The 24,472-nt window shown below is 41.0% G+C and overlaps 1 protein-coding gene across 1 annotated transcript in view; it reads left to right on the top strand.

The window, feature by feature from the left end:
- LOC149140583 (calcium/calmodulin-regulated receptor-like kinase 1) overlaps positions 1-24,472 on the top strand; it is a 149,267-nt gene that overhangs the window by 52,281 nt on the left and 72,514 nt on the right. Inside the window, exon 3 of the mRNA XM_089446786.1 lies at positions 21,462-21,588. Coding sequence (XP_089302912.1) covers positions 21,462-21,588 — 127 coding nt within the window. The remainder of the gene's footprint in view (positions 1-21,461; positions 21,589-24,472) is intronic.

Raw genomic sequence — 24,472 nt, 5'->3', positions numbered from 1 at the left:
ATGGTGTCTTTTGTGTCTTTGTCTCATCTATTGTTTCAGTTTATGATCTGTATGTCAGTGTAGTCTGCAGTTGTGTTTTTCATCATTGTTTATAATTAAATAAATTGTTGAATGAAATAACAAGTAGGAGATGATAAACCAGTGACTGCAGTAGGATTTTTGTTTGTATAGATTCAGAAATTTTCACAAGGACAATCTCTTTTGTAACGCCCTTATTCTTGACATTCATAGCATTGAATCTTAGCCATGTTTTCTTGAGAACTATGCTTCTCGAACTTCCCTTTCCTTTTAGTAAATGTTTGACCCCTTTCACTTGGTCCTTCATCACTTTTTGCCTTCAACCTGTCTTCTTCTATCTTGCATAGAAACCACAAGTTGGATGGGATAGCTTTCTTCTCCTTACGGGCATTTGATACGAGGTTACCTTGTTCATCAGTTAATGCATTTAGAATAATGGAGACCATTTCTTTATCAGATATCATCTCTCCTAGATCTTGCAGTTGAGTTCTTATTTGAGATGCTTTTGAGAGACATGTAGATATCCCTTCATCCTTTGATACCTTCAATTTGAATAGATCAGATCTAAGTGATATGACCTTTCTTATCACACTTTCAGAGAATAGTTCTACCAACTTATCATATATCTCTTTTGATGTCTCCAGCTCTACTATATAGGGAATGAGGGGATCTTTGACAGACTCCATAAGAATCTCTTGAGCCCTTAGATCCCTTTCCATGTATTCAGATAGTGCTTGATCTTCAGATGGTTTGGAGACTAATGACTTCATTTTCTTTGAGGACTATGTCTATCCTCCTTTTCCATGCAAGGAAGTTTGATGACCCAACCAACTTATAGATCTCCTTGCAAAATGAAGTCATTTTACTAGATTAGATTATAGAAGAAAAGATACTTACTTGTCAAGTGAAGATGAAATCTTCAACTTGATCCCTTTGATGATGATGATTGATGAAGATGTCTTAATTCCTTTTGAATGATCTTCTTCCAGATGAAATCCTTGCTTCAATAAAAAGGAGATTGTCTTTTTGATGATGACAATGCCTTTTGATCTAGCTTCCTTTGGATGAATAGTCTTCAAGATATTTCAACTTCAAAATGATTGAGAGTGGATCCTAGGAATGCTTCTTTGATTGATCTAGGGTTTTTACTTTCTTCAAGATGATGATTTTATCTTGATCTTGAAGTGCTTCTCTTGGATGAATAAACTTCAAGCTACCTTGATTCGAATATCTCTTCACCTTAATTAGGGTCTTAGTGGTCTTTTGATGATGACTGGAGGTTCCCAAGACTTCTTTTTGATGTAGACCTTTTCTTCAACTTGGGTTTTGTCACTTTCTTGTAGATCTTGACTTCTAGATTCACTTTGATGCCTTCCTTGAGATTTGAACCTTGAGTGTCCCTTGATAAGATGTGCTTCCTTGACTTTGTCACCTTAGCTCTGATTCCATGTCGAGAAATCTAGGGCAAAGCAATATTAAGTGATTTCTCTTCGTTAGATAATTGCTTGTGAATGCTTTTTACTTTCTTAGATTATGATCTTCTTTACTTAGGTTATTAGTGTTCTTCTTCATCAAACAACTACCAATGCATAAACCATAAAGAGAAAAGAGACACAGAATGTAGGCTATCAGCCAGGGCAACCTCTCCTACTTGAGAGGAAAACCCGAACAAATTCTTCTTTATAGAGACTTCAATTGACTAATACTAAGACCATGACCCTTGACCTATTTGCCTCTCCAAGACCAAGACACAAATTCCCTTTGACTGCTTCTCTTTCGTACCCAAGTCAACACTTGTTCCAACTACTTGCCTTCCTTATACTTCAGATTTCAGTTTCCTTTTTAGACCTGCAACTTCTCGGCTTCCTTCAGAAACCCTAGCACGTGTGAGGTATCAGCTTTGGAACCTTGATTTGCTTCACTTTAGGTGGACACTGCTTACTTGATAACTCGACTTGATATCTTCCTTGTTCTTCACCCAAAATACTCTCTTACTGTGATTGTCATATTTTGGTCTTCTTCCTGCAATAGACATGTCTGTAATCTCGCACGTGTGTAGCTTAATTGGCCCACAAACAGTCCCGAATTAATGCCAAAGACCTCGCTCTTCCTTCCCTTCTCCTCGCTGGTTATAAGGCTTCTTCTTGATGACCTTTGCACTACTTTCTAGCTTTAGACCTTCATCGAAAACCTATCTCTGAAATGAGGGCGAGTTGCCCTATTTATAGTTGTTGGAGCCTCCTTAATAAGCCGGCTTGAACAGTGGGTGAGCCATGTTGGTTGGAGAAAATTCATTATTTTATTTAAGGCCAACTTGAAGTAGATGTTTGAGCTTGGTCTTGGAGGGCTATTTGACACTTTCATCGACTCATATACAAATGTAACACACACAAGAAGGGTCCTTCATACATGACATTGACTCTCTTTGACTTTATGACCAATCCTAAGTGCTCACAATGGGAGCCATTACTAAAAATAAAATTCCTTGCTCATGAAACCCATGAGACAAGCACTACAAAAATAATTTTATTTTTCTTCTTTACAACAATTACATAAAATCACAATTACACATGTCATTATGAAGACTGAACCTAGTTAGATTTTTCAACAGTTTGTAGGGATGATCTTGAGGGATTATCATAGACCGAATTTGTGTCTTTTGGGGCCTTCGCAGGGGCTCACTAGAAGAATCGTGTAAAGGTTGAGCGACAAGAAATATTGGGGAGTTGTGGGCAAGGTTGAAGGGGAGCGCCCACCCCCCCTCAAACCTGCTCCCGAAGCGCACTACACTAGGCTACGATGGCTACATTTGGGTGAATATTGCTACAACGCTACGTACCACATGTCCATAGGTATGTCACCTTTCTGAGCTTTGTATGGTTATGATGTGTTGTCTTTCGCTGACATTATGTTTGGAGACAATAGGGCCCCAAGGGCGAGGGACTGGATACAGGAGAGCCAAGACATCTTGAGGGCTCTTAAAGACAAAATGCGAATGGCCCAAACCCAGTAGAAGCTTTATGCAAATAGGGGCAGAGTTGAGAGGCAGTTCGAAGTAGGGGACTTGGTATTCTTGAGGCTTCAACCGTATCGATAGTCTACACTCAAACAAAAGGGGGCTGAGAAGCTCAAACCCCGCTTCTATGGACCATATCCTGTCACTCGGAGGGTGGGGGAGGTAACATATGAGTTGGAGCTGCCCCCGGGGAGTCGGACGTACAACATCTTTCATGTGTCTTGCTTGAAAAAGGCACTGGGACAACAGGTTACAACAGCTACAGAGCTACCCCCTATGGATGATGAGGGGCATTTGGTGCTGGAACCAGAGGCCATTTTGGATACCTAAGGAGAGGCATCTGCGTAACAGGGTCATCAGAGAGTTTTTGATCTGATGGAGGAATTTTCCAGATGAGGATGCCACCTAGGAGGGGGAGCAGATACTCCAACATCCTTCATTGCAATTGCTTGAGGACAAGCAACGTTTTGGTGGGGAGGACTGTGATATTCCTACTTAGTATTTTACTAACTAAATATCAATTTTTCTCATTTTTGGTTTATTGCACTACAGAAACAAAATATTGCACATGAGAGAAATAAGCACACACACAATTACACCATTGTTTTTGGACCAATGTCCATGGAAAAACCCAACTTGGGAAAACCAGTGCAACAGCTGAGGGTTTTATTATTATGCAGTAGTAATCTGAGTACAAATCTCTAGTGCCCAAACTAGCAAAGAGGTAGTGAGAAAAATCTCACACTGTTACTGGCGATCTGAATCTAATCCAGGATCTCGATGGCTAGCCCCACGTTGCCTCTGCGCAACCTCTGCATTAGCCTACGCAGATCTGGGTCACAACCTCTAGGCTATGTGTCACCCTTCTTGCTGGTCAATTTGCCTCTAGAACTTTGACTCTTTGGCCCTCTGGTCTCACACCCTAGCTTCTGGCTCTAGATCTTGATTTCTCCAAGCAAAATTTCAGACTCCCTCTAAAGCTCTGTGTTGCCCCTACGTGGCACTTCATTGTTGCTCTGAACCTCTCTATGCCTTCTCTGCCTTGCACACCCTAGATTGGGAAAATTTTCCTATGGTCTACTATCCCTGCCCCTCACTGCAAGAAGATCACTCGATCTCTCTCCGGCAACTTAGCGCTGCTACTCTTGAGAAATTCGATCTCTAATCTCACTATCTTGACCTCTAATCTCACTATATCTAAGCTCCTTCTTATAATCTCTCTTTGCAGCACCAATAACCAAGATTAAAACATAATCAAAGGCTAAGATTAACTGGGAGTTGATCCTTTTCTTATTCTAATTAATACCCTTTAATTAATCACATTTCCTAAGTTTAGACTTAGGAATACTTTAAAAATGATAAATTTTTTAATTAAACCATCTCTAGGTGGAATTTTCTCAAATGATTTCTGGGTATTGGAGCATGCATGTGTCTTAGACTCTTTGCAAAATCTCGAGGCTAGAGCACATCTGATGCTACAAAAACAAGACTTTCTTCAATGGGGGTGATTGAGGAGGAGGTGTATATTGAGCAACCTCAGGGCTTTGAAGTGCATGGGAGAGATTCTCTATATGGAGGTTGAAAAAGGATTTTTATGGGCTAAAGCAAGTCCACGCGCATGATACACTAAGATCAATGGATATCTTCTTGGTTTGGGCTTCACCAAGAGTGACACAGACTCCAACTTGTACTATGTACTTGATGATGAGCTGCTCATCTTGGTACTTTATGTGGATGATCTCTTCTTGACAGGATCAAAGAAGTTCATAGGGATGTGCAAGGAGGATTTTGCTTCAGAGTTCGAGATGGACATCGGCTTGATGCACTACTTTTTGGATTGGAGGTGTGGCAACAACCATGAGAGATTTTCCTTGGATAGGGAAAGCATGCAGTCGAGACCTTGAGGAGGTCCAGAATGGAGGATTGTAGGCTTATGTCTATACTGATGATCACTAACTTGAAGACACTAAGTTCTTTTACGGTGAGTTGGTGGATCCCACATTGTACATGCAGCTGATAGGTTCCTTGATGTATTTGGTCAACACTAAGCTAGATATATGTTTTTCTTTGAACACACTCAACCAATTCGTAATGGAGTCAAGACAAGTTCATTGGGTGGCAGCAAAGCATGTGCTGAGGTACTTGCGAGGTACGATAGACTTTGGACTGAGATATGTCAGAGTTGGAGCACTGGAGTTGTAGGGGTACACAAATTATGATTGGGCAGGGAGTTTTGTGGGCAGCAAATCCATGTCTAGATATTGTTTCAGCTTGGGATCAACCATGATCTCGTGGTACAGTGGGAAGCAACAATAAGTGACACTTAGTTCAGTAGAGGCAGAGTACATGGCAGTGAGTATGGTGAGATGTGAGGTAGTCTGGCTTCGCAAGATGCTTGCAAGATTATTTGATCTAGAGATGGGGCCAACAATGATTCACTGTGATAATCAAAGTTGCACTAGGCTCTCCGAGAATCCCGTGTTTCATGATCGGTCCAAGCGCATCGAGATCAGGTATCATTTCATCAGAGACGGGGTCCGGAGAGGAGTTGTGAGATTACAATACATTTCCACAAAAGAGCAGGTGGTAGATATTCTCACTAAGCCTCTAGTGAAAGGAAAGTTTGTGAAGTATCAAGATAAGCTAAGGGTCATGGAGAATCCCTTCCTTTGCTAGGAGTGTTGAAGCGTGTGGTAGCTTTAGAAGGTCTTTTGCATAGAATTGGTGACTTAAGATGTGGATGATGGTTTATTGCCTCTTTAGGTGCTTGCTTGGTGGATTAAATGATTTATTTCTTCTTTCCTAAGTTCAACTTAGGAAAAGAACAATAATTAAAGTCAAGTATTGTGGACTATTAAGTCATTTTCTAAGGAAAAATAATTTATTTATTTAAGTAACTTAGAAATAACCTCAACCATTGATCTCCAAAATCTTATAGAAGGGAGATTAAGGTTAGGGATTTGGGCTTAATGAATATTATAAAAGAAGCCTAGCGAAGAGATGAAGACAACAAGAACACAAGAGAGAGAGGCAGCTACAACATTTTTGGGAAAGTGATTTTCTCAAGAAGGAGAGAACGAATTCTTTGGAGTGTGAGGCCCAGTTCAACTGAGGAGAAGGAAGAGCAATATTATCCCTATATAGGAGAAGGAAGAACAATGTAGGGATATGTTGACGGTGTTGGATACCGTCAACATACAGAGTGTCTCCCCGATGTGAAGTCCTAGTTAGACCTCCCACCGTTTGGAGTAGGAGCCCCATTTGGAGTATCGGCTCGACTGCCATAACACAAAGGTTCGTCTCAGTTTCAATGGATAACATAAGAGATTATATACATAAACCTTGAATAAGCAAGTAACTTGACATTGTGAAACAATTATTGCAATATGTAAAATGAGACTTTCATGAGGGGAGAGACAGAAGTGAGCCTTTATAAGGAAAGTAATAGTACTAACCTAAGAGAGACACATGAGAGCATAAAAAGATTCGTTAGCGAAATAGTTCACATAACAATGTGAAAGTGAATACAACACACATTCAAAAGATGACCACTGAAGCCACCGAAATAGTTCAATTTCTTCAGTAGATATGAACACAACATATACCGTAAACATCCCAAGAATAGTCCTAAAACATTTGCGATACATGCATGAAAATGTCTCGGCTCATAGAGTTTCAGTTAGGTGAAATATCCAAGTACACAGTTACAATGATGAGACACTAGATCCAATAGTGGAACATTAAGTCACTTCTTGCTTTTCCAAAAAATAGTTTTCTCTCCTATGCCAAATAAAGAAGCCAAGACTAGCTCTCCAAAGCTTAACCCTCCAAAATCCCTTGCTTGAGTTATGAGGTTTCTTTTATAACAAGAGGAATGACCTTTCATATCCTCATGACTCTTGGATTACCCCCATGACTCTTGGACTTCTAGTGTGTCCTTTGGACTTCTAAACAATTCTTGAACTTCTAAATGACTTTTGGACTTCTAAACAATTCTTGAACTTCTAAATGACTTTTGGACTTCTATACAATCTTTGTCCATATATGACTATGTGACTCTTCATGTTCCACATATGAATCTTGGACTTCCACTTATTTGTCTTTTACAATGATTACAATACTACATCATAACCTCCACATCATCATATGATGAGACTTGACATGTCACTATCTTTGATGACTGGGACTGATAGTGACTGATGACATGGACTTTCTCCAATGGTGACACAACTGCCACTTTGTCTTTGCTCTTTGTTTATCTTCTGATCGTGGCACTTTCACCCTCTAAAGGGTCTTCAATCTTGGATTCTTTGGGGTGCTTCAATCATCAAGTTTCAAGTGTGTTCTTGGTTCTTTTCATGCTTCCTTTGTTTATCCTCTTTGCCTGATCTTCCTTGTGTGTGCTTTCCATGAGGTCCCTAGAATACTTGCTTCTGCAATCACCCATGATGAGCAACTATTAGCCTGAAAATTTCCTAATCTACCATGTTTTATGCATATTTTCTGTTTATGCCTTTTCGGTGCGCTCAAAAGGGTCAAAGGTGCTTCTAGGTGCATGGATGCACTTTGAAAGGCTAAAGGGCTAAAGAAGGGAATCTTCGAGGTTTCGTAATTCGCTCAAGGGAATAAGGTGTTGATTTTTGGTAGCATTTGATGTGCTCTAGCCATGAAAATTGGTAGAGAGGCTAAGATGTATGAGATCTCTAAGACCCAGAAAACGTTTGGAGAAATTCCACCTGGATGAAGAGATATTAAAATAATTAATATTTTTAATGGGGTTTCTAAGTCTAAACTTAGGAAAATTAAAATATTAATGTGTATTAATATAATATGGGTGAGAAAGTTTTAAATAATGAGGATCAAGCCACATCTAGTCTTAGCTGTTGATTATGGATTTAATCTCGACCTTTGATTCATCAACAGGGAAAGTATAAGAGGAGGCTTGAGGGTCAGTTGGAGATACACCAAGTTGATCAGTGAATTCGATTTTCTGGGGCAGGGTTTGCTGAGAAATCGAGGTAGTGATTTGTTGCAGCGAGGGGCAGTTTGACAGAAGGCCGGGAATACATAGCAGAGAGGCAGAGAAAGTGTCGGAAAGACAACACAGAGCCTAGGAAGGCTGACACAGAGGCAGCGAAGGTTGACGCAGAGGCTAAGGAGGATAGCGCTGAGGACGCAGAGAGCCAAGAGGCTGACGCAGGGCAGAGGAGGTTGCGTTGAGGTGATTTCGTAGGCCAAACTGAGTGCTGATCAACTAACGCAGAGTCGTAGAGGGTGACACAATGTTGATTTGTTGTAGGATTGGATGTGCTCCAGCCTTGGAATTTGGAAGAGAGGCTAAGGCACATGGGATCTCTAAGACCCAAAAATCGTTTTGAGAAATTCCAACTGGATGAGGAGCTATTAAAATAATTAATATTTTTAATGGGTTCCTAAGTCTAAACTTAGGAAAAGAAAAACATTAATGGGTATTAATAAAGATAAGGATGAGAAGCTTCTAAGAGACGAGGATCAAGTTTTTTTTAATCTTAGCCGTTGATTAGGGACTTAATCTTGGTCGTTGATTCATCAACAGGAAAGTATAAGAGAAGACTTGAGGGTCATTTGGAGACACACCGACAGATACTCAGTATCTCAAGGAAATTCGATTCTCAAGGAAGAGGAGATCGATTTCAGATGGACTTGTAGGTTGGAGGAAGAGGAGGGCTTTAGCAGCAAGCAGAGATTGAGGAGGAGGTGATGCAGGGGCAGTGGAAGACAACGCAGAAAGAGAGACGTAGTCTAGAGGAGAGATGCAGGGCCTATGCAAGTTGACGCAGAGGGACGCAGAGCCACGCTGGGTCAATCAGAGTGACGCAGGGGTGACATAGAAGTGGAAGCAGGGTCTCCAAAGTGTCAGATAGTCTCAAAGGAAAAGTATCAGGTGTTTTCTTTTAGTTTCTCTGTAAAAATCATTCCTTGTAAAAGCAATTGCTGCTGAAGGTTAATAAAGCCCTCATTTGCTGCACTGGCTTTCCCGCATTGGGTTTTTTCGGGAACAATTGTCCAAAAATAAATGTGTCGATGTAATTGATTATTGTGCGTGTATTTTTTTTCTCTGGGTAATTGTGTGATAACTGCATTAGAATTTATTTTAATATTTGCTAAAGGAATTTTGTATATAACTTATTGAGAATAATAAGTAGGTGAAATAAATCAGTTGCTACAGTGATAGAATTTCAGTTTAGAAATTTTCACATGGTATCAGAGCAGAGATTCAACAACAGGGAAGGAAAATCGATTATGGGTCAAGAGCATGATGCAGAGGCATCCACTTAAGGGGACTCACACAGGTTTTTAGAAGGATGCACAAGGAACGAATATTCAATGTCAACTTCTAGATTAGAAGAAGAAGCTGCTTGCCTTGCAAGCTCTGCCTCCTTGGAGGTTTGGTATATATACAGTGGAGCTTCCTGGCATATGACAGGAATCCAAGAATGTTTTTCAGATTATCAGGAAGAAAGAATGAATTTTCAGATCACCATGGGGAATAAGGCAAAGTGTACTCCAGTAGGAAGAGGTACCATAGTTTTTCAAACCAAAGCACGAAAGCAACTTCGGCCAACCAATGTGCTGCATGTGCCGGGATTGGGGATGAACTTACTTTCTGTATCTCAACTTCAAAACAAGGGCTATGATGTTTTCTTCATTAAGGAGAAAGTATATGTCAAACACCCAAGTTGGAAAAAGAAGGCTCAGATTGGAATCAGAAGTAACAGGTTGTACAGGTTACAACTAGAATCACCAATGGCATTGATAGGCAGTAATGAAGACAAAGACTTGAATGAGCTATGGCACAGGAGGATAGGACACTTACACCATGGGGCTCTGAGAATTCTCAGGAAAACAGTATCAGGAGTTCCTGAACTAAGCACTGAACAGGATGATGTATGCAGAGGGTCGCTTTGGGAAAGTATGCCAAAGCTGCGTTTTCTAGAAGTAACAATAGGGCAAAGAGTGTGCTAGGATTGATACACTCAGACATCTGCGGACCGATGTCCACAAAAGCTCCTAGTGGTGCCGAGTATTTTGTCACCTTCATTGATGACCATTCTAGGAAGACTTGGATCTACTTTTTGAAAACCAAGGATGAGGTTTTCGGTTGATTCAAAGAGTTCAAGGCTCTAGTGGAGAATCTGACAGGAAAGAAGATAAAAGTGTTGCGCTCGGACAATGGTGGAGAGTATGTTGACAACGACTTCACTGATTTTTGCACTAAGGTAGACATCAAAAGATAGTGGACAACTTCCTACAATTCAGAGCAGAATTGGGTAGCAGAAAGGAAAAACAGGACTATTGTGGAAGCAGCTAGGGAAATGTTGTATGATTAGGATATGCCTAAATCCCTGTGGGCAGAAGCATGCAACACGACAGTTTATGTCCAGAATAGGACTCCTTACAGGGCATTGGGCAAAATCACTTCGGAGAAGGTCTTCACTGGGAAGACACCTGAAGTCAGTCATTTCAGGATATTTGGGAGTTTAGCATATTGCCATATACTCGAAGAGAAGAGAATGAAATTAGATCAAACTGCTGAGAAAGGATATCTTGTGGGATATAGCGAGAAAGCTAAGGCATACAGAGTCTATCTTCTAGGGAGTAGAAAGGGAGTAGTTCGGTGGGATGTAAAGTTCATGGAGGATAAATCTTTTAGAAAATCCCGAGAAATGCCTTCCGAGGAGCAGTTGAAAAACGAGCCGTTGGTCAGACCACTTCAACCAGTGGAAATTGATACCAGAAATCCTCCTGAAGACAAGGCTTCAGAATCGGAGGAATCTCAGGATGAAGAGGAGTTGATAGATGTACCTACTACCAGTGGAAGAACGAGCCGGGAACTTCGATAGATTCTATGGGATGTAGAAGACTTCATTGGTGCACCCAGGAATAGTAAATGCGAGCGAAGACAACCAGACAGATACCAGGCCTTAGTAGCTCAGGTTGGGGAACCTTTTAGTTTTCAGGTGGCCATTCAGCATCAAGTATGGGTAAGATGCTATGGTGGAGGAATACAACTCTATAATGGTCAATGATGTCTAGGAAGTGGTACCTAAGCCTTAGGACAGATCAGTGGTAGGTTCGAGATAGATCTACAAGGTAAAATATGTTGCAGACGACAGTGTGGAGAAATATAAAGCCAAGTTCGTGGCTAAGGGGTATGCTCAGAAGGAAGGGATAGACTATGAAGAAACCTTCGCCCCAGTAGCCAGGTATACTTCTATTAGGACCGTGATATCTCTTGCAGCGCAGATGGGGTGGGAGATCCATCAGATGGATGTCAAGACGGCATTCTTGAATGGGGTAATAGAAGAGGAAGTATACATCGAACAACCAGAAGGTTTTGAGACACATGAGAAGAAATCTCATGTATGCAGATTAAAGAAAGCCTTGTATGGGCTGAAACAAGCACCTAGGGCATGGTACGGTCGAATTGATGGCTACTTGCAGAAGATGGGGTTCGTCAAGAGTGACGCATACCCTAATCTCTACTATCTAGTTGTAGAGAATGAGCCTCTAATCCTAGTGTTATATGTAGATGATCTCTTCCTGACAAGATCATCCAGGCTCATCAAAGACTACAAGAAGAACCTAGCCACAGTGTTCGACGTGAAGGATTTGGGACAGATGCATTATTTTATGTGGTTGGAACTTGGAAGTTTGGCAACAGAAGGGTGAGATCTTCCTGGGACAAGGGATATATGCTACAAAAATCTTGAAGAGATTTAGGATGCAGGACTGAAGACCTATAGCTACTCCAATGATCACCAACTGGAAGAAGATTGATGCATCAAAAGTTAAAGATGTTGATCCCACCTTGTACAGGCAGCCCATAGGGTCCCTGATGTATTTGGTCAATACCAGGCCAAACATGTTACGTTGTCAACACCCTCAGTCAGTTCATGGTAGAACCTAAGAAGGCGCACTGGGCAACAACCAAACATGTTCTCAGGTATATACAAGGAATAGTCGAGCATGGACTATTGTACACCAGAGGCAATGATATCAGGCTGAGTGGGTTCACTTACACAGATTGGGTTGGAAGTTTAGTAGATCGGAAAAGTACAACTGGGTACTGTTTCAACATTGGATCAGGAATGACCTCCTGGTGCAGTAGGAAACATAAACCCGTGGTTCTGAGCTGAAGCAGAATATATGGCAGCTAGCATAGCTTCGTATGAAGCCATATGGCTTAGGAAATTGCTTGTGAATCTATTCAGGAGAAGGATGGAAGCGACTAGGATCATGTTTGATAATCAAAGTTGCATCAAGCTCTCTGAGAATAGAGTATTTCATGATCGGTCAAAGCACATTGATATCAGGTGTCACTTTTTCAGAGATTGTGTCCAACGAGGGGTAGTAAAGTTGAGGTACACACCTACAGGAGAACAGGTGGCAGACATCCTCACCAAGGCTCTAGGAAGGACAAAGTTTGTTAATTTCAGGGAGAAGATGGGGATGGTAAAGAATCCATTTCAATAATGGATAAGTATCAGAAGTTGCAGTGCAACAGTTATCACTTAACAGTGGTAGTGCTATGGGCAGCATGATGCAACGGATTGAGAGGGAGCTGCAGTACAGATGAAGCAGTGGCATTGGCAGTGTCATGGGCAGCAGTATAGGAAGCAGCAGTGCAGGTGATGTAAGGCAGCAGGCGAAGCATCAACACAAGTATCGGTGCGAAAGATCAGTGTGATGTTTCACTGATTGAGCATACTAGAGCACAATCCTCGCTAAGAGGGAGTGTTGATTTGTGGTAGCATTGGATGTGTTCTAGCCTTGAAATTTGGAGGAGAGGCTAAGACACATGGGATCTCTAAGACCCATAAATCATTATGAGAAATTCCAATCGGATGAGGAGTTATTAAAATAATTAATATTTTTAATGGGTTCCTAAGTCTAAACTTAGGAAAATAAAAATATTAATTGGTATTAATAAAGATAAGGATGAGAAGCTTCTAAGAGACGAAGATCAAGTTTTTTTGAATCTTAGCCGTTGATTAGGGACTTAATCTTAGCCATTGATTCATCAACAGGAAAAGTATAAGAGAAGACTTGAGGGTCATTTGGAGACACACCGGCAGATACTCAGTATCTCAAGGAAATTTGATTCTCAAGGAAGAGGAGATCGATTTCAGAGGGAGTTGTAGGGTGGAGGAAGAGGAGGGCTTCAACAACAAGCAAATATTGAGGAGGAGGTGACGCAGGGGTACTGGAAGACAATGCAGAAAGAGAGACGTAGTCCAGAGGAGAGATGCAGGGCATATGTAGGCTGACGCAGAGGGACGCAGAGCCACTTAGAGCCACGCTGGGTCAATTAGAGTGACGTAGGGGTGACACAGAAGTGGGAGCAGGGTCTCCAAAGTGTCAGATAGTCTCAAAGGGAAAGTATCAGGTGTTTTCTTTCAGTTTCTCTGTAAAAATCATTCCTTGTAAAAGCAATTGCTGTTGAAGATTAATAAAGCCCTCATCTGCTGCACCAATTTTCCCACATTGGGTTTTTCCGGGAACAGTTGTCCAAAAGTAACTATGTCGATGTGATTGATTCTTGTGCATGTATTTTTGTTTCTCTAGGTAATTGTGTGATAACTGCATTAGAATTTATTTTAATATTTGTTGAAGGAATTTCATAAATAATTTATTGAGAATAACAAGTAGGTGAAATAAATTAGTTGCTGCAGTGATAGAATTTCAGTTTAGAAATTTTCACATGCAGTTCTAGAAGTTAGCTTGGAGCAGCTTTTGCTTTCCAGCTAAGGAACAATCAAAGTCACTGTGGGGCCAATCATCCGGTTGCTGATTAGTTGGAATATCTGTCTCTGGAGTAAGGTACTTCTGCCGAGGGCATTCTCTGTGGGGTGAGCCATTTTTGACACCCTAGTTGTATTAAGAAAACTACATAATAATAAAACCCTCACATTTGCTGCACCGGTTTTCCTGTGTTGGGTTTTTCCGGAGACGAATGTCAAAAAATAACGGTGTCCCTTGTGTTGTCTTAGTTATTTCAGTTGTTGATCGGTATATTTGTGAAGGCTGCTATTGTGTTTGTTTCGATGTTTATATGCTTAAATAACTTGTTAATGTAAAGAACAAATAGGAGATAATAAACCAAAAATAGCAATAGGGATTTCTGATATGTTAGATTAAAAAATTTCCATATGGTATCAGAGCGATTGTAGATCACAGGAGAACTGAAGACACCAACAAAAATCTGAAAATTTGTAGCAGAAGCAGCGGTCCTGAGAGAACGCTATTCTAGAGCAGAAGCAGCAAGAGAAGAAGTGATGCAGAGCATGCGTCATCATTTCGAGCCAAGGGAAGGGCCAACGCGGAGGAAGAGAGAGGTAGAAGAGGCTCACGAAGAGCCACATCATCCTGCTCAGCCAGGTAGGACTGATGCAGTTGGACAAAGGAGCAAATTCAACCTTTGTCATGATTGTGCAGAGCCTGAAAGGATCAGTTTCTTCAGTTGTCGGGGCTTGGGGAGTTGTTGGCAGATTGTGATTTGAGGAATTGGTGGGACGTTGTTTCTGTCGATACAGAACATTGTCTAAGGAGACGGAACCAAGGTAGAGGGGATCACTACCTCGACATATTTCTAGCCAAGGAATCCAAATCCGAGATGCAGTTGCAAAAGAGGATTGGAGAGGAGTGATTCGACATTTGGCTGGAGGATTTTCGTGAAGGAAATCAAGACTTAGAGGGAGTCTAGAGGAGCTTGTTCCTTAGAGTGTTTCTTGTGCCAAAGAAATCTAGATCTAAGTTTTGCTGGGGCAGCAACTAAAGAGGGAGAAGAGAACTAATTCTACATTCATTTTGGCAGGGATGGAAGCCACATCTCCAAGAGGGAGGTGCAGTGATCTGGAGTTGTAGTCGAGAGGACTACATGCCAGGGCAGGATCCTTGAGGTGCCCAAACTCTTGGATCACATCCGGCGACGGGAGCCCTTAATGACAGTAGCATGATGATATGTGTCGGGTGGAGCAAAGTGTGGTGAAGCGGCAAGGCTGGGCTAGAGTGCAGAAGTCTATAGCAACACAACAAAAGTTGCAGTAGTGCGAGAGGCACAAAGGTGTTTGCAACAATGTAGTAGTAGCAGAGGGAGCACAGGATAGCAAGTGAGGCAGCTTCAACATCATGAGGCTTCCAGTCTGACCGGGATGTCAGTGTTTGGGAGAAGATCGGTTACTTACTTCTCGGTAACTGAGTTGCAGTTAGCAGTCGTAGTGCTATGGGCAACATGATGCAGCACGTTGAGAGGGAGTTGTAGTACAGATGTAGCAGTGACAGTGGCAGTGTCATGGGCACCAGTGCAGGAAGCAACAATGCAGTGGATGTGGGGCAATAGTATAGGAAGCAGTAGTGCAGTGGATGTGGGGCAACAGACCTAGCATCAACACAGGTATCGATGCGGAGGATCAGTGTGATGTTTTAGTGATGAATCATTACTAGAGCACATTCCTCGCTAAGAGGGAGTGTTGATTTTTGGTAGCATCGGATGTGCCCTAGCCATGAAAATTGGTGGAGAGGCTAAGACACATGAGATCTCCAAGACCCAGAATTCGTTTGGAGAAATTTCACCCAGATGAAGAGATATTAAAATAATTAATATTTTTAATGGGGTTCCCAAGTCTAAACTTAGGAAAATTAAAATATTAATGTGTATTAATATAATATGGGTGAGAAAGTTCTAAATAATGAGGATCAAGCTAGATCTAATCTTAGCTGTTGATTAGGGACTTAATCTCGGTCGTTGATTCATCAATAGGAAAAGTATAAGAGGAGGCTTGAGGGTCAGTTGGAGATACACCAAGTTGATCAGTCAATTCGATTTTCTGGGGCAGGGTTTGCTGAGAAATCGAGTTAGTGATCTGTTGCAGTGAGGGGCAGTTCGACAGAAGGCCGAGAATACATAGTAGAGAGGCAGAGAAAGTGTCGGAGAGACAATGCAGAGCCTAGGAAGGTTGACGCAGAGGCAACCAAGGTTGATGCAGACGCTGAGGAGGCCAACGCAGAGGACGCAGAGAGCCAAGAGGTTGAAGCGGAAGCCGCAGAGGCTGGCGCAAAAGGTTGCAGGGCTGATGCTGGGCAAAAGAGGCTGCACTGAGGTGATTTCATGGGCCAAAGTGAGTGTTGATCAACTGACGCAGAGCCGTAGAGGGTGACGCAGTCCTTGGAGGGTGACGTAGTTCTAGAAGTTAGCTTGGAGTAGCTTTCGTTGTCCAGCTAAGGAACAATCGAAGTCATTGTGGGGCCAATCATCTGGTTGCTGATTAGCCGAAATATTTGTCTTCGGAGTAAGGTACTTCTGCCGTGGGCTTTCCCTATTGGGTGAGCCACTTCTGACACCCTAGTTGTATTAAAAAAACTGCATAATAATAAAACCCTCATATCTGCTGCACCGGTTTTCCTGCATTGGGTTTTTTCGGGGACGATTGTCCAAAAATAACGGTGTCCCTTGTGTTGTCTCAGTTATTTCAGTTGCTGATCTGTATATTTGTGAAGGTTGCTATTGTGTTTATTTCGATATTTATATGATTAAATAACTTGTTAATGTAAAGAACAAGTAGGAGATAATAAACTAGAAATAATAGTAGGGATTTCTGATGTGTTAGATTTAGAAATTTCCACATAAGGCAGTTAAGGCAGGGCACATGGCGCAAGTCCGAAGGATGATGGGGAAGGTTTCAGGCTTCCCAAGTGCGTTGTGTGCTCAAGGGAGAGAAAGAGGGCGCATTCCTTCAGGTCGAAGGAGTGCTCTCAATGAGGGTGCATTATGTCGAAAGAGTGCTCTCAAGGAGGGCGCACTCCTTTAGGTCGAAGGAGTGCGCTAAAGGAGACCAAAGAGGGCGCATGGCGCAAGTTCGAAGGCTGAAGGGTGAGGCTTCGTTCCTTCGGAGTGCGCTCATGCACTCAAGAGACCAAAGAAGGCGAATGGCGCAAGTCTGAAGGTTGAAGAGAAGAGCTTCGTGCCTTCAAAGTGTGCTCATGCACTCAAAGGTTTGGAGGGTGCATGGTGCATTAGGGAAGGTTGAAGGATTGAGCTTCAGGTCTTCAGGGTGTGCTAGTGCACTATGCGCTCAAGGAGGGTGCACTTCTTCGAGTCAAAGGAGTGTGCTCACGGAAGACTTAGTCATTTTGGAGGGCGTAGTTCAAAACAAGGAAGGGGATTCGTGCTTTGGGAGTACGTCCAACTCTCAAGTAGGGCGCAAGGTGCCGTTCTGAACAACGAATGGTCTCCCATCAAGGCTTCAGAGTGCGCTCATGTGCTCTCGGCCTTAATGAGCTCGCTTTGCAATCGAAAAATCTGGGTGATAACGCAAGGGGCGAACAAGATGAGTTCTAGACATAAAACTACATGCGACACATACCAACAAATCGAGAGAATTTAGACAAGCTTGATCAACAATGAATATACATCAAAACACTACTTTATACACATTCCCCAAGTATAACGAGTGAAGTGTGTGTGACTGCAACCTAAAAGTGTCGTTTTACAACACAAAGATGTTGCGACCATGAAATGCACCTAGAGATGTTCTAATTAGGATTGCAGGGAGCGCCCCCCGCCCCCCCTCAAATCCTCTCCCGAAACGCGCTTCGGTCGGGAGCGTGCTCCCTTAAAAAAGTTTCCGCTCCCTTTTTTTAAGGGAGCGATTTAGGGAGCGGTCAGGAGTGGTCACTCCACGACCTCTCCCTTTCGCTCTGAGAGAAAAAAATTAAAGGAGGGAGTGATAGCTCCCGACTGCTTCCTTTAATTTTTTGCTCCCGCCGACGAAAAAGCCACATGGCAGATAGGCGGCGAACGGGGGACGAGGGGAAGGGAAGGGAAGGGGAGGGGAAAAAAGTTAAAAGGCCCTCCTCCCCTCCCATTATTCATCATTTTCCTTTGTGAGAGAGCAAGAGAGAGCTTGGAGCTTGAGTTGAGGAGGGAGATTGAGGGAGCTTGCAAGGGAGATTGGAGCTTGGGATTGAAGACCAAAGAGGTAGGATCTACACTCTAATCTAGCATTTGTGTTTTTTATATGTTCATTGCTAAATGAAAATGTTCTCTTCTCTCTTTCCCATTCCCATTCCTCCATTTTATTGCAGGCTCAAAACTTCAAACATCATGGCTATATGGCTTGGCATTCTCTTGTTGTTGGTTCATTTTTTTGTTATTATGGTGTTGGAGAGTAGAAGAAGGAGGGTTGATCATGATGAAGAGGATGAAGAAGTGGGTTTTAGTGGATTTGATGAAAACCCTGGAGAGGAGGAGTACCTTGGTGAGGAGGAAGAGGAGAGTGGAGATGAGGGCACAAAAACCAAACCAGACCAAACCCCATTGTGGAAATATGTTTCTAGTCCTGAAGGTGGGAAAGGGGGTGGAACCACTAAATGTACATGCCTCCATTGCAAAAACATTTACACAGGTTCATACACCGGTGCCAGAAGGCACCTCTGTGGGAAAAGGCAATGGGATGGAGAGAAACAAATAGGGATAAGAGCTTGTGTAAGTGTGTCAACAACACAAAGAGCCAAATACATAAGGGAAGAGAAGGAAGCCCAATACAGATCTAAAAGATCAAAGGGTGCCTTTGAACATAGCCCACAATCACATGCACAAAGAACTCCATCAGCATCCTCCCATGGCAGTGAATATGGATGCACAGGAACAAACATCTCTTTAAGGTGTAGAACCATATCATATTTCCTTGACGAAGGGTGTAGGAATGATGTGGATTAAAATTTTTACCGGTTTCTCTATGCATGTGGGATACCATTCAATGTTTTTCACACCTTATTGGCATGAAATGGTTTATGCCATTAGTGATGCCCAAAGGAAACAAGAGCCTTGGTTATGAGGAGGCTAAAACCGTGGGACTTCATCATGAAAAAGAAAAAATAGCACATTCTTTGAGTAAAATGACAAATTGTTGGAATGAGCATGGGGTGCCCATTGTATCTGATGGATGGACAAATGTAAAAGGCAAGCCATTGATAAGTGTTCTTGCTTGTCTATTAATGGTGCAATCTTCGTTTCAACATATGATTACTCAAAAAATTTCAAGACCACCATCAACATTGTAGAACCATTACTTGAAACAATCGAACGTATTGGGCCATACAATTTCATCCAAGTCATCATTGATAATTCTGCTAATTGTAAGATAGCGGGAGCAATTATTGAGGATAGATACCCCAACATATTTTGGTCTGAGTGTTTGGTTCACACAATGAACGTTTTGATGCATGATAATATTAAGAACAAAAACCATCAATACAAATGGATTGGTGATTTGTACAAGAGAGGCAAAAAAATGATAAAATTTATTACAAATCATAGCAATACCCGTGGGATTTTCCATAGTCACTCAAGATTGGAGCTGTTGAAGATTGCGAAGACTAGATTTGCTAGCTATTACCTCACCTTTAGGCGCCTTTTGAAGGTAAGAGAGTCATTGGCTAGCATGGTATCAAGTCAACACTCGCAGGTATTAAAGGACAAGGCTCCAACCGCAGTTGACAAGCAAGGTTTTGAATAGGTGGAGACCGCTCTTGATGGTCTGTTTTTGGAATGTGTAAGGGAAGTTTTGCAATTCACCAAGCCCGTTTATAGCATGATTCGTTTTGTAGATACAGATAAACCAGTGATTGGGGAGGTGTATGAGTAGATGGATAGCATGTTGAGGCAAATAAAAGATATTGTTCGGGAAAATGATCCCAACTTGTATACATTGATTCACAATTGTGTGTGTGCACGGTGGAATAAACTTAATGTTCCACTACATGCCTTGGCGTATATCCTTATGCCAAAATACTACTCTCCATCTTGGTTGGGCCAAAATATGATCAAAGTAATTGTTGAGTAGAAGCCCACCTTGATCTAAATAGGAATTGCCGGATGGTGAGAGGTTCATGGCTGATGCAAATGGAGGCAGATGGCATATCATCATCAAGAAGTGAATGTCAGGGGCTGCTGGCTAGCTGGCTGTCAAATGTAGGAGAAAAAAGTTCTCCTATGGGGTTACCCATTTTGGTGGGTAACATTGACTACAGTTAAGTTTTGATGTGGATGTGCTTCAGCATATGTCAATGATATTTATTTTTCAGTCCATATGAATCATGCTTTTCTAGAACATAACTAAAAATCAAAGTGGAAACAACAAATTTAGGCCTAAGAGATTGCATAGTCAAACAAATTACAGTTTACCATCACTTTGGCTATTGCAAGGTAAAGATGCAAGCAGAATTCTTCTTTGGATCTATTGCTTGACATGACTTTTTGACTTAGTATGTGATATCAGCACCAACCCAGATGCAGTTTAGGTTTGTTAGTCACCTCTTAGCTCAAATGCTTTCAACTCAATAGTTTTCGTGTACTGTAAACTACCAACACCTAGCACTATGGCAAGAAAGAGGTCATGAGATGGTACCACCACAAGAATTAAGCCTTTGTTTGTACCATGTCATGGTGTGAATATTCACTTCCATATAAATCTAAAATACACATGTATTCCATCAAGTACATCACCTGTTCAACCTCCATCGTGTCCACAATGGGTGTTAGTTGTCTCTTACACCACTTTATGGGAAATGTTTAGCATTTCCATGGCTGATGTATGCACAATATATTATTGAAAAAACCATGTCTAAAACATATAAATAAGCTCCTATATAAGATATGTATACATTTTACGAAATCTAGTGTCACTTGGAGACCAAAATCCTATTCCTGAGTAAATCTGAAGATGATCTGGAATTATCATAGCAATTGGTAAATGAATGAAGAAACATCACTGGGAAAGCTACCACTGTTCTTTGATGAAACTTTCCACATCCTTTGAGCATGATTTCAAACCCAAATAAGCAATATTTCCTTTTCTACATGAGCTGAAATAGCCTTGAAACAAATCTTAGGTATAATTGGGCTAGAATCCATTCACAGATTGGAAAGGAAGGGATTACTCTTCTTAAATAAGCCACTTGGACCTTTTGGTCATCTCCTAAGGTGAGTCTACAATATCTGTCTTGGCTAGTTTATGCAGAATGTGAGTCCTTCAGATGTCTTGCTTGTTACTTTTTCATTGTGGTGAATTTGGGAATCATTGAGTGCAGTAAGGTTGATTTCCTTGGGTCCTCGCTAAGTTTCTACACCTGTTGCCATAATTCTGACTTGCCTTGTTTTGCTTATAAGAAGAAAATGTTTGTGGGTTTACATTCTATAACATTTTTCAGATCCATTAGCTGCTCTGGTTTCTTTCACGGCACCATCAATTTTTCCTCGGGTGCTAATTGCATTTCTATTTTATTGTTTGCTTTACATTTTCTTCCTCTCTTGGATTATTTTATCTTTGATAAAATCACGCTTATTTAACTCCTGGTCTAAAAAATGTATATTGCTCTACTGCAGGTCATGCTGTTGGGAAGATTGCATCACAGAAATCTTGTAAATTTGGTAGGGTACTGTGCTGAGAAAGGCCATCGCATGTTGATTTATGAATTCATGAGTAATGGAAGTCTTGCGACACGTTTGTATGGTAATTTCAGCATGACCTGCTTGAGTCTCTGTAGTTTTTATCTCAACTGTTTTCAGTGTCCAACTAGAATGTCCAATAAAACAACTTCATCATGATGTACTTTTGTAGGAAGCAATTTAATAAGTATTTCATTCTGTATTGTCATAGTCCCATTATAATATTCCTATTATGTTTTAAATGCCCCTAGCCTAGATCAAGTTTCTTCCAGTATTCTCTTAATCCTAAAAGGTTCTTGGATGAATGACAAGATTTGTGAACCAGTTTTGTGCTCCTACGCTGCCCTACACCTTGAATTACGTCTACATAAATACTTTGTTTTTGCTTCTGTGGAAATTGCAATGTGTTATAAGATTATGAGCATATGAATGAGTGAGAGAGAGAAAGGGAGAGAGGGAGAGAGAGATTATTGTATTATTCCATATGAAATAAGAAGTACATCACAAAAAATCTCATTGAGACAATTGCCCATACTGTTAAATTTTATATGGTTGTACACACTTAATAACACATAATTGAAGGGAATAATAAATGTCACTATATGTGGTGGCCTTTGGAAGCTGAGTATGTTGTCCAAGGTTTGGGAACTCTTCAAATTCTTGTTGGCTTTGTCCAAATGTCTTTTTAAAGATACCACTTCTGCCTCCAATTTCTTCAAAACTCTTTTTTTTCCTTTAGTTTATTGCTCAATATTTCTTCTATTCTTTTAGCTTCTTCCTTCTTGGTTTTGAGAGAGTTGATTTCCTGAGATAAATTTATGTTCTTTTTCCCAAGTCTCTCATTTTATTCTATGGCACTAATCAATAGTTCTTCCATATTTCCTTTTACTTCTCCTGGACTTCCTTTTTTTTGGATTGTCTGTTTCATTTTTGAAGGCCATGAACAATACTTCACTGCTTCCACCATATTCTTCTTCTTCATCAGAGTCATCACTGTCTTGCTTGGAGAAAAAATTCTTTTTGCTTGAGCCTTTCCTCTTGAAAGTTCTTCTCTTAGGTTCATCCTCATCATCACTGTCATCTTTAAAAGGACACTTTGCTGCATAATGTCCTATTTTACCACATATAAAGCAAATGAGAGGTAAATTACCTTTGAGTTTGGATCCTTTCTTTAGCTTTCTGACAAGTTGTGCCATTTCAGTATCATAATCATCACTGCTGCAATCACAATTATTTCCCTTTCTTGATGTCTTGGATGCCTTGAATGCAACTTCCTTATGAGTTGAATTTCCTGACATCATCTCATACACTGTGAGAATTCCATGAAGTGTTGAAGAATGTAACTAGTCTTGGTCTTCATAATTGTATTTGTCAAAAGAAATTTTATTATTAAAGAAAATGACTTATTAAAGCATGGGTTTCATGCTTGGGTCAATGTTTCATAGGTCAAAGTCTCCATTGAAGGCTTCTAGGTTTTGTCTTGATTCAATAGAGTCATTGTCATTTTTATTAGACCCTTCTTGGGCTTTTGTATCATGTAAAAAGAACTATTTTTGAGTCAAAATGGTCATTTGTCACCTCCACACCAAGTCGGCCTGAATTAAGGCAATTCGACCCAACAGAAAGGCTATATATTGAGAGGCAACTCAACCTATTTGGCACACTCACTCGAAAAGTTCTATTGACAAGAAGAAGAAGCAAAAAAAGGGAGCGAAGTTGCTGGAGAAGGATAGAAGAAGCTGGAAGACCTAAATTGAGTTCTTGGGCAATCTATCTCTCACACGTGTGAAGTCTCTGGGCTGTAGCTAGCGTCGAAATTCTGAATCTACTGCAGGTCCAAAATTCAGTTGCCGGGGGCCAAAAATTTGTAGCTGGGGATCGTAATTCTAGATTGTAGTTGCTACTAGGAAGCTGTCACTTGGAGACTTTGACAGGGATCATCTATTGGAACGAAGGGTTGCCTTGGTGATTGGATGAGGTCTTTGTCTAGGTCTAAAGGGTTTTGGATTGTCTCATCTTGATTTGAATCTACTAGTGGGAGAGTTGGATTGGGTTTTCCCCTTGGATGGCTTTTGCCCTGGCTGAGTGCCTACATCTTGTGTCTCTTGTTCTTGTGGTCTTCATGTACACTTAATTTGGTAATTGCTTGATGAAAGATAAACTAATAAAGAAGTAAAAAAAGCCAACATAACTCACAAGTAAAGAAGTAAAAGAAGCCAACATAACTCACAAGTAATTATCAAGAAAGAGGAATCAAACCCTAATTCCTATAAGCATTGATTTCTCAACATGAAATGCATCCATTGATAAAGAGTCCAAATTATTTTACTTCATCTATGGCACAAACCTTGGCATCAAAACGATTTGGAAAAGATCTCATGACTGGGAAGCTATCACATGGAGACTTTGACAAGGATCATCTATTGGAAGGAAGGGCCGACTTGGTGATTGGAGGAGGTCTTTATCTAGGTCTAAAGGGTCTTGCATTGTCTCATCTTGATTTGAATCTACTAGTGGAAGAGTTGGATTGGGTTTTCCCCTTGGAGGGGTTTTTCCCTGGTTGAGTGCCTACATGTTGTGTCTCTTGTTCTTGTGGTCTTCATGTACATTTAATTTGGTACTTGCTTGATGAAAGATAAACTAATAAATAAGAAAAAGAAGCCAACATAACTCACAAGTAATTATCAAGAAAGAGGAGCCAAACCCTATCCTATAAGCATTGATTTCGCAACATGAAGTTCATCCATTGATAGAGTCCAAATCTTTTACTTCATCTATGGCATAAACCTTGGCATCAAAACGACATGGAAGGGATCTCATGACCTCTTGGGTAATCATCTTTTCATTGACTTTTTCACCTAGTGCTCTAAGAGAGTTTACTACCTCATCTACTCGGAGAAAATAAGCAGCAATATATTCTTCATCATTCATCTTGAGACTTTCAAACT

This window comes from Pinus tabuliformis, chromosome X (genome assembly GCF_031772625.1).
Source record: "Pinus tabuliformis cultivar Carrire ecotype Pingquan chromosome X, CPIR1, whole genome shotgun sequence".
Taxonomy (NCBI): Eukaryota; Viridiplantae; Streptophyta; class Pinopsida; order Pinales; family Pinaceae; genus Pinus; species Pinus tabuliformis.
The sequence above is the reverse complement of the archived record's forward strand: the minus strand, read 5'-3'. Positions and strand labels throughout refer to the sequence as shown.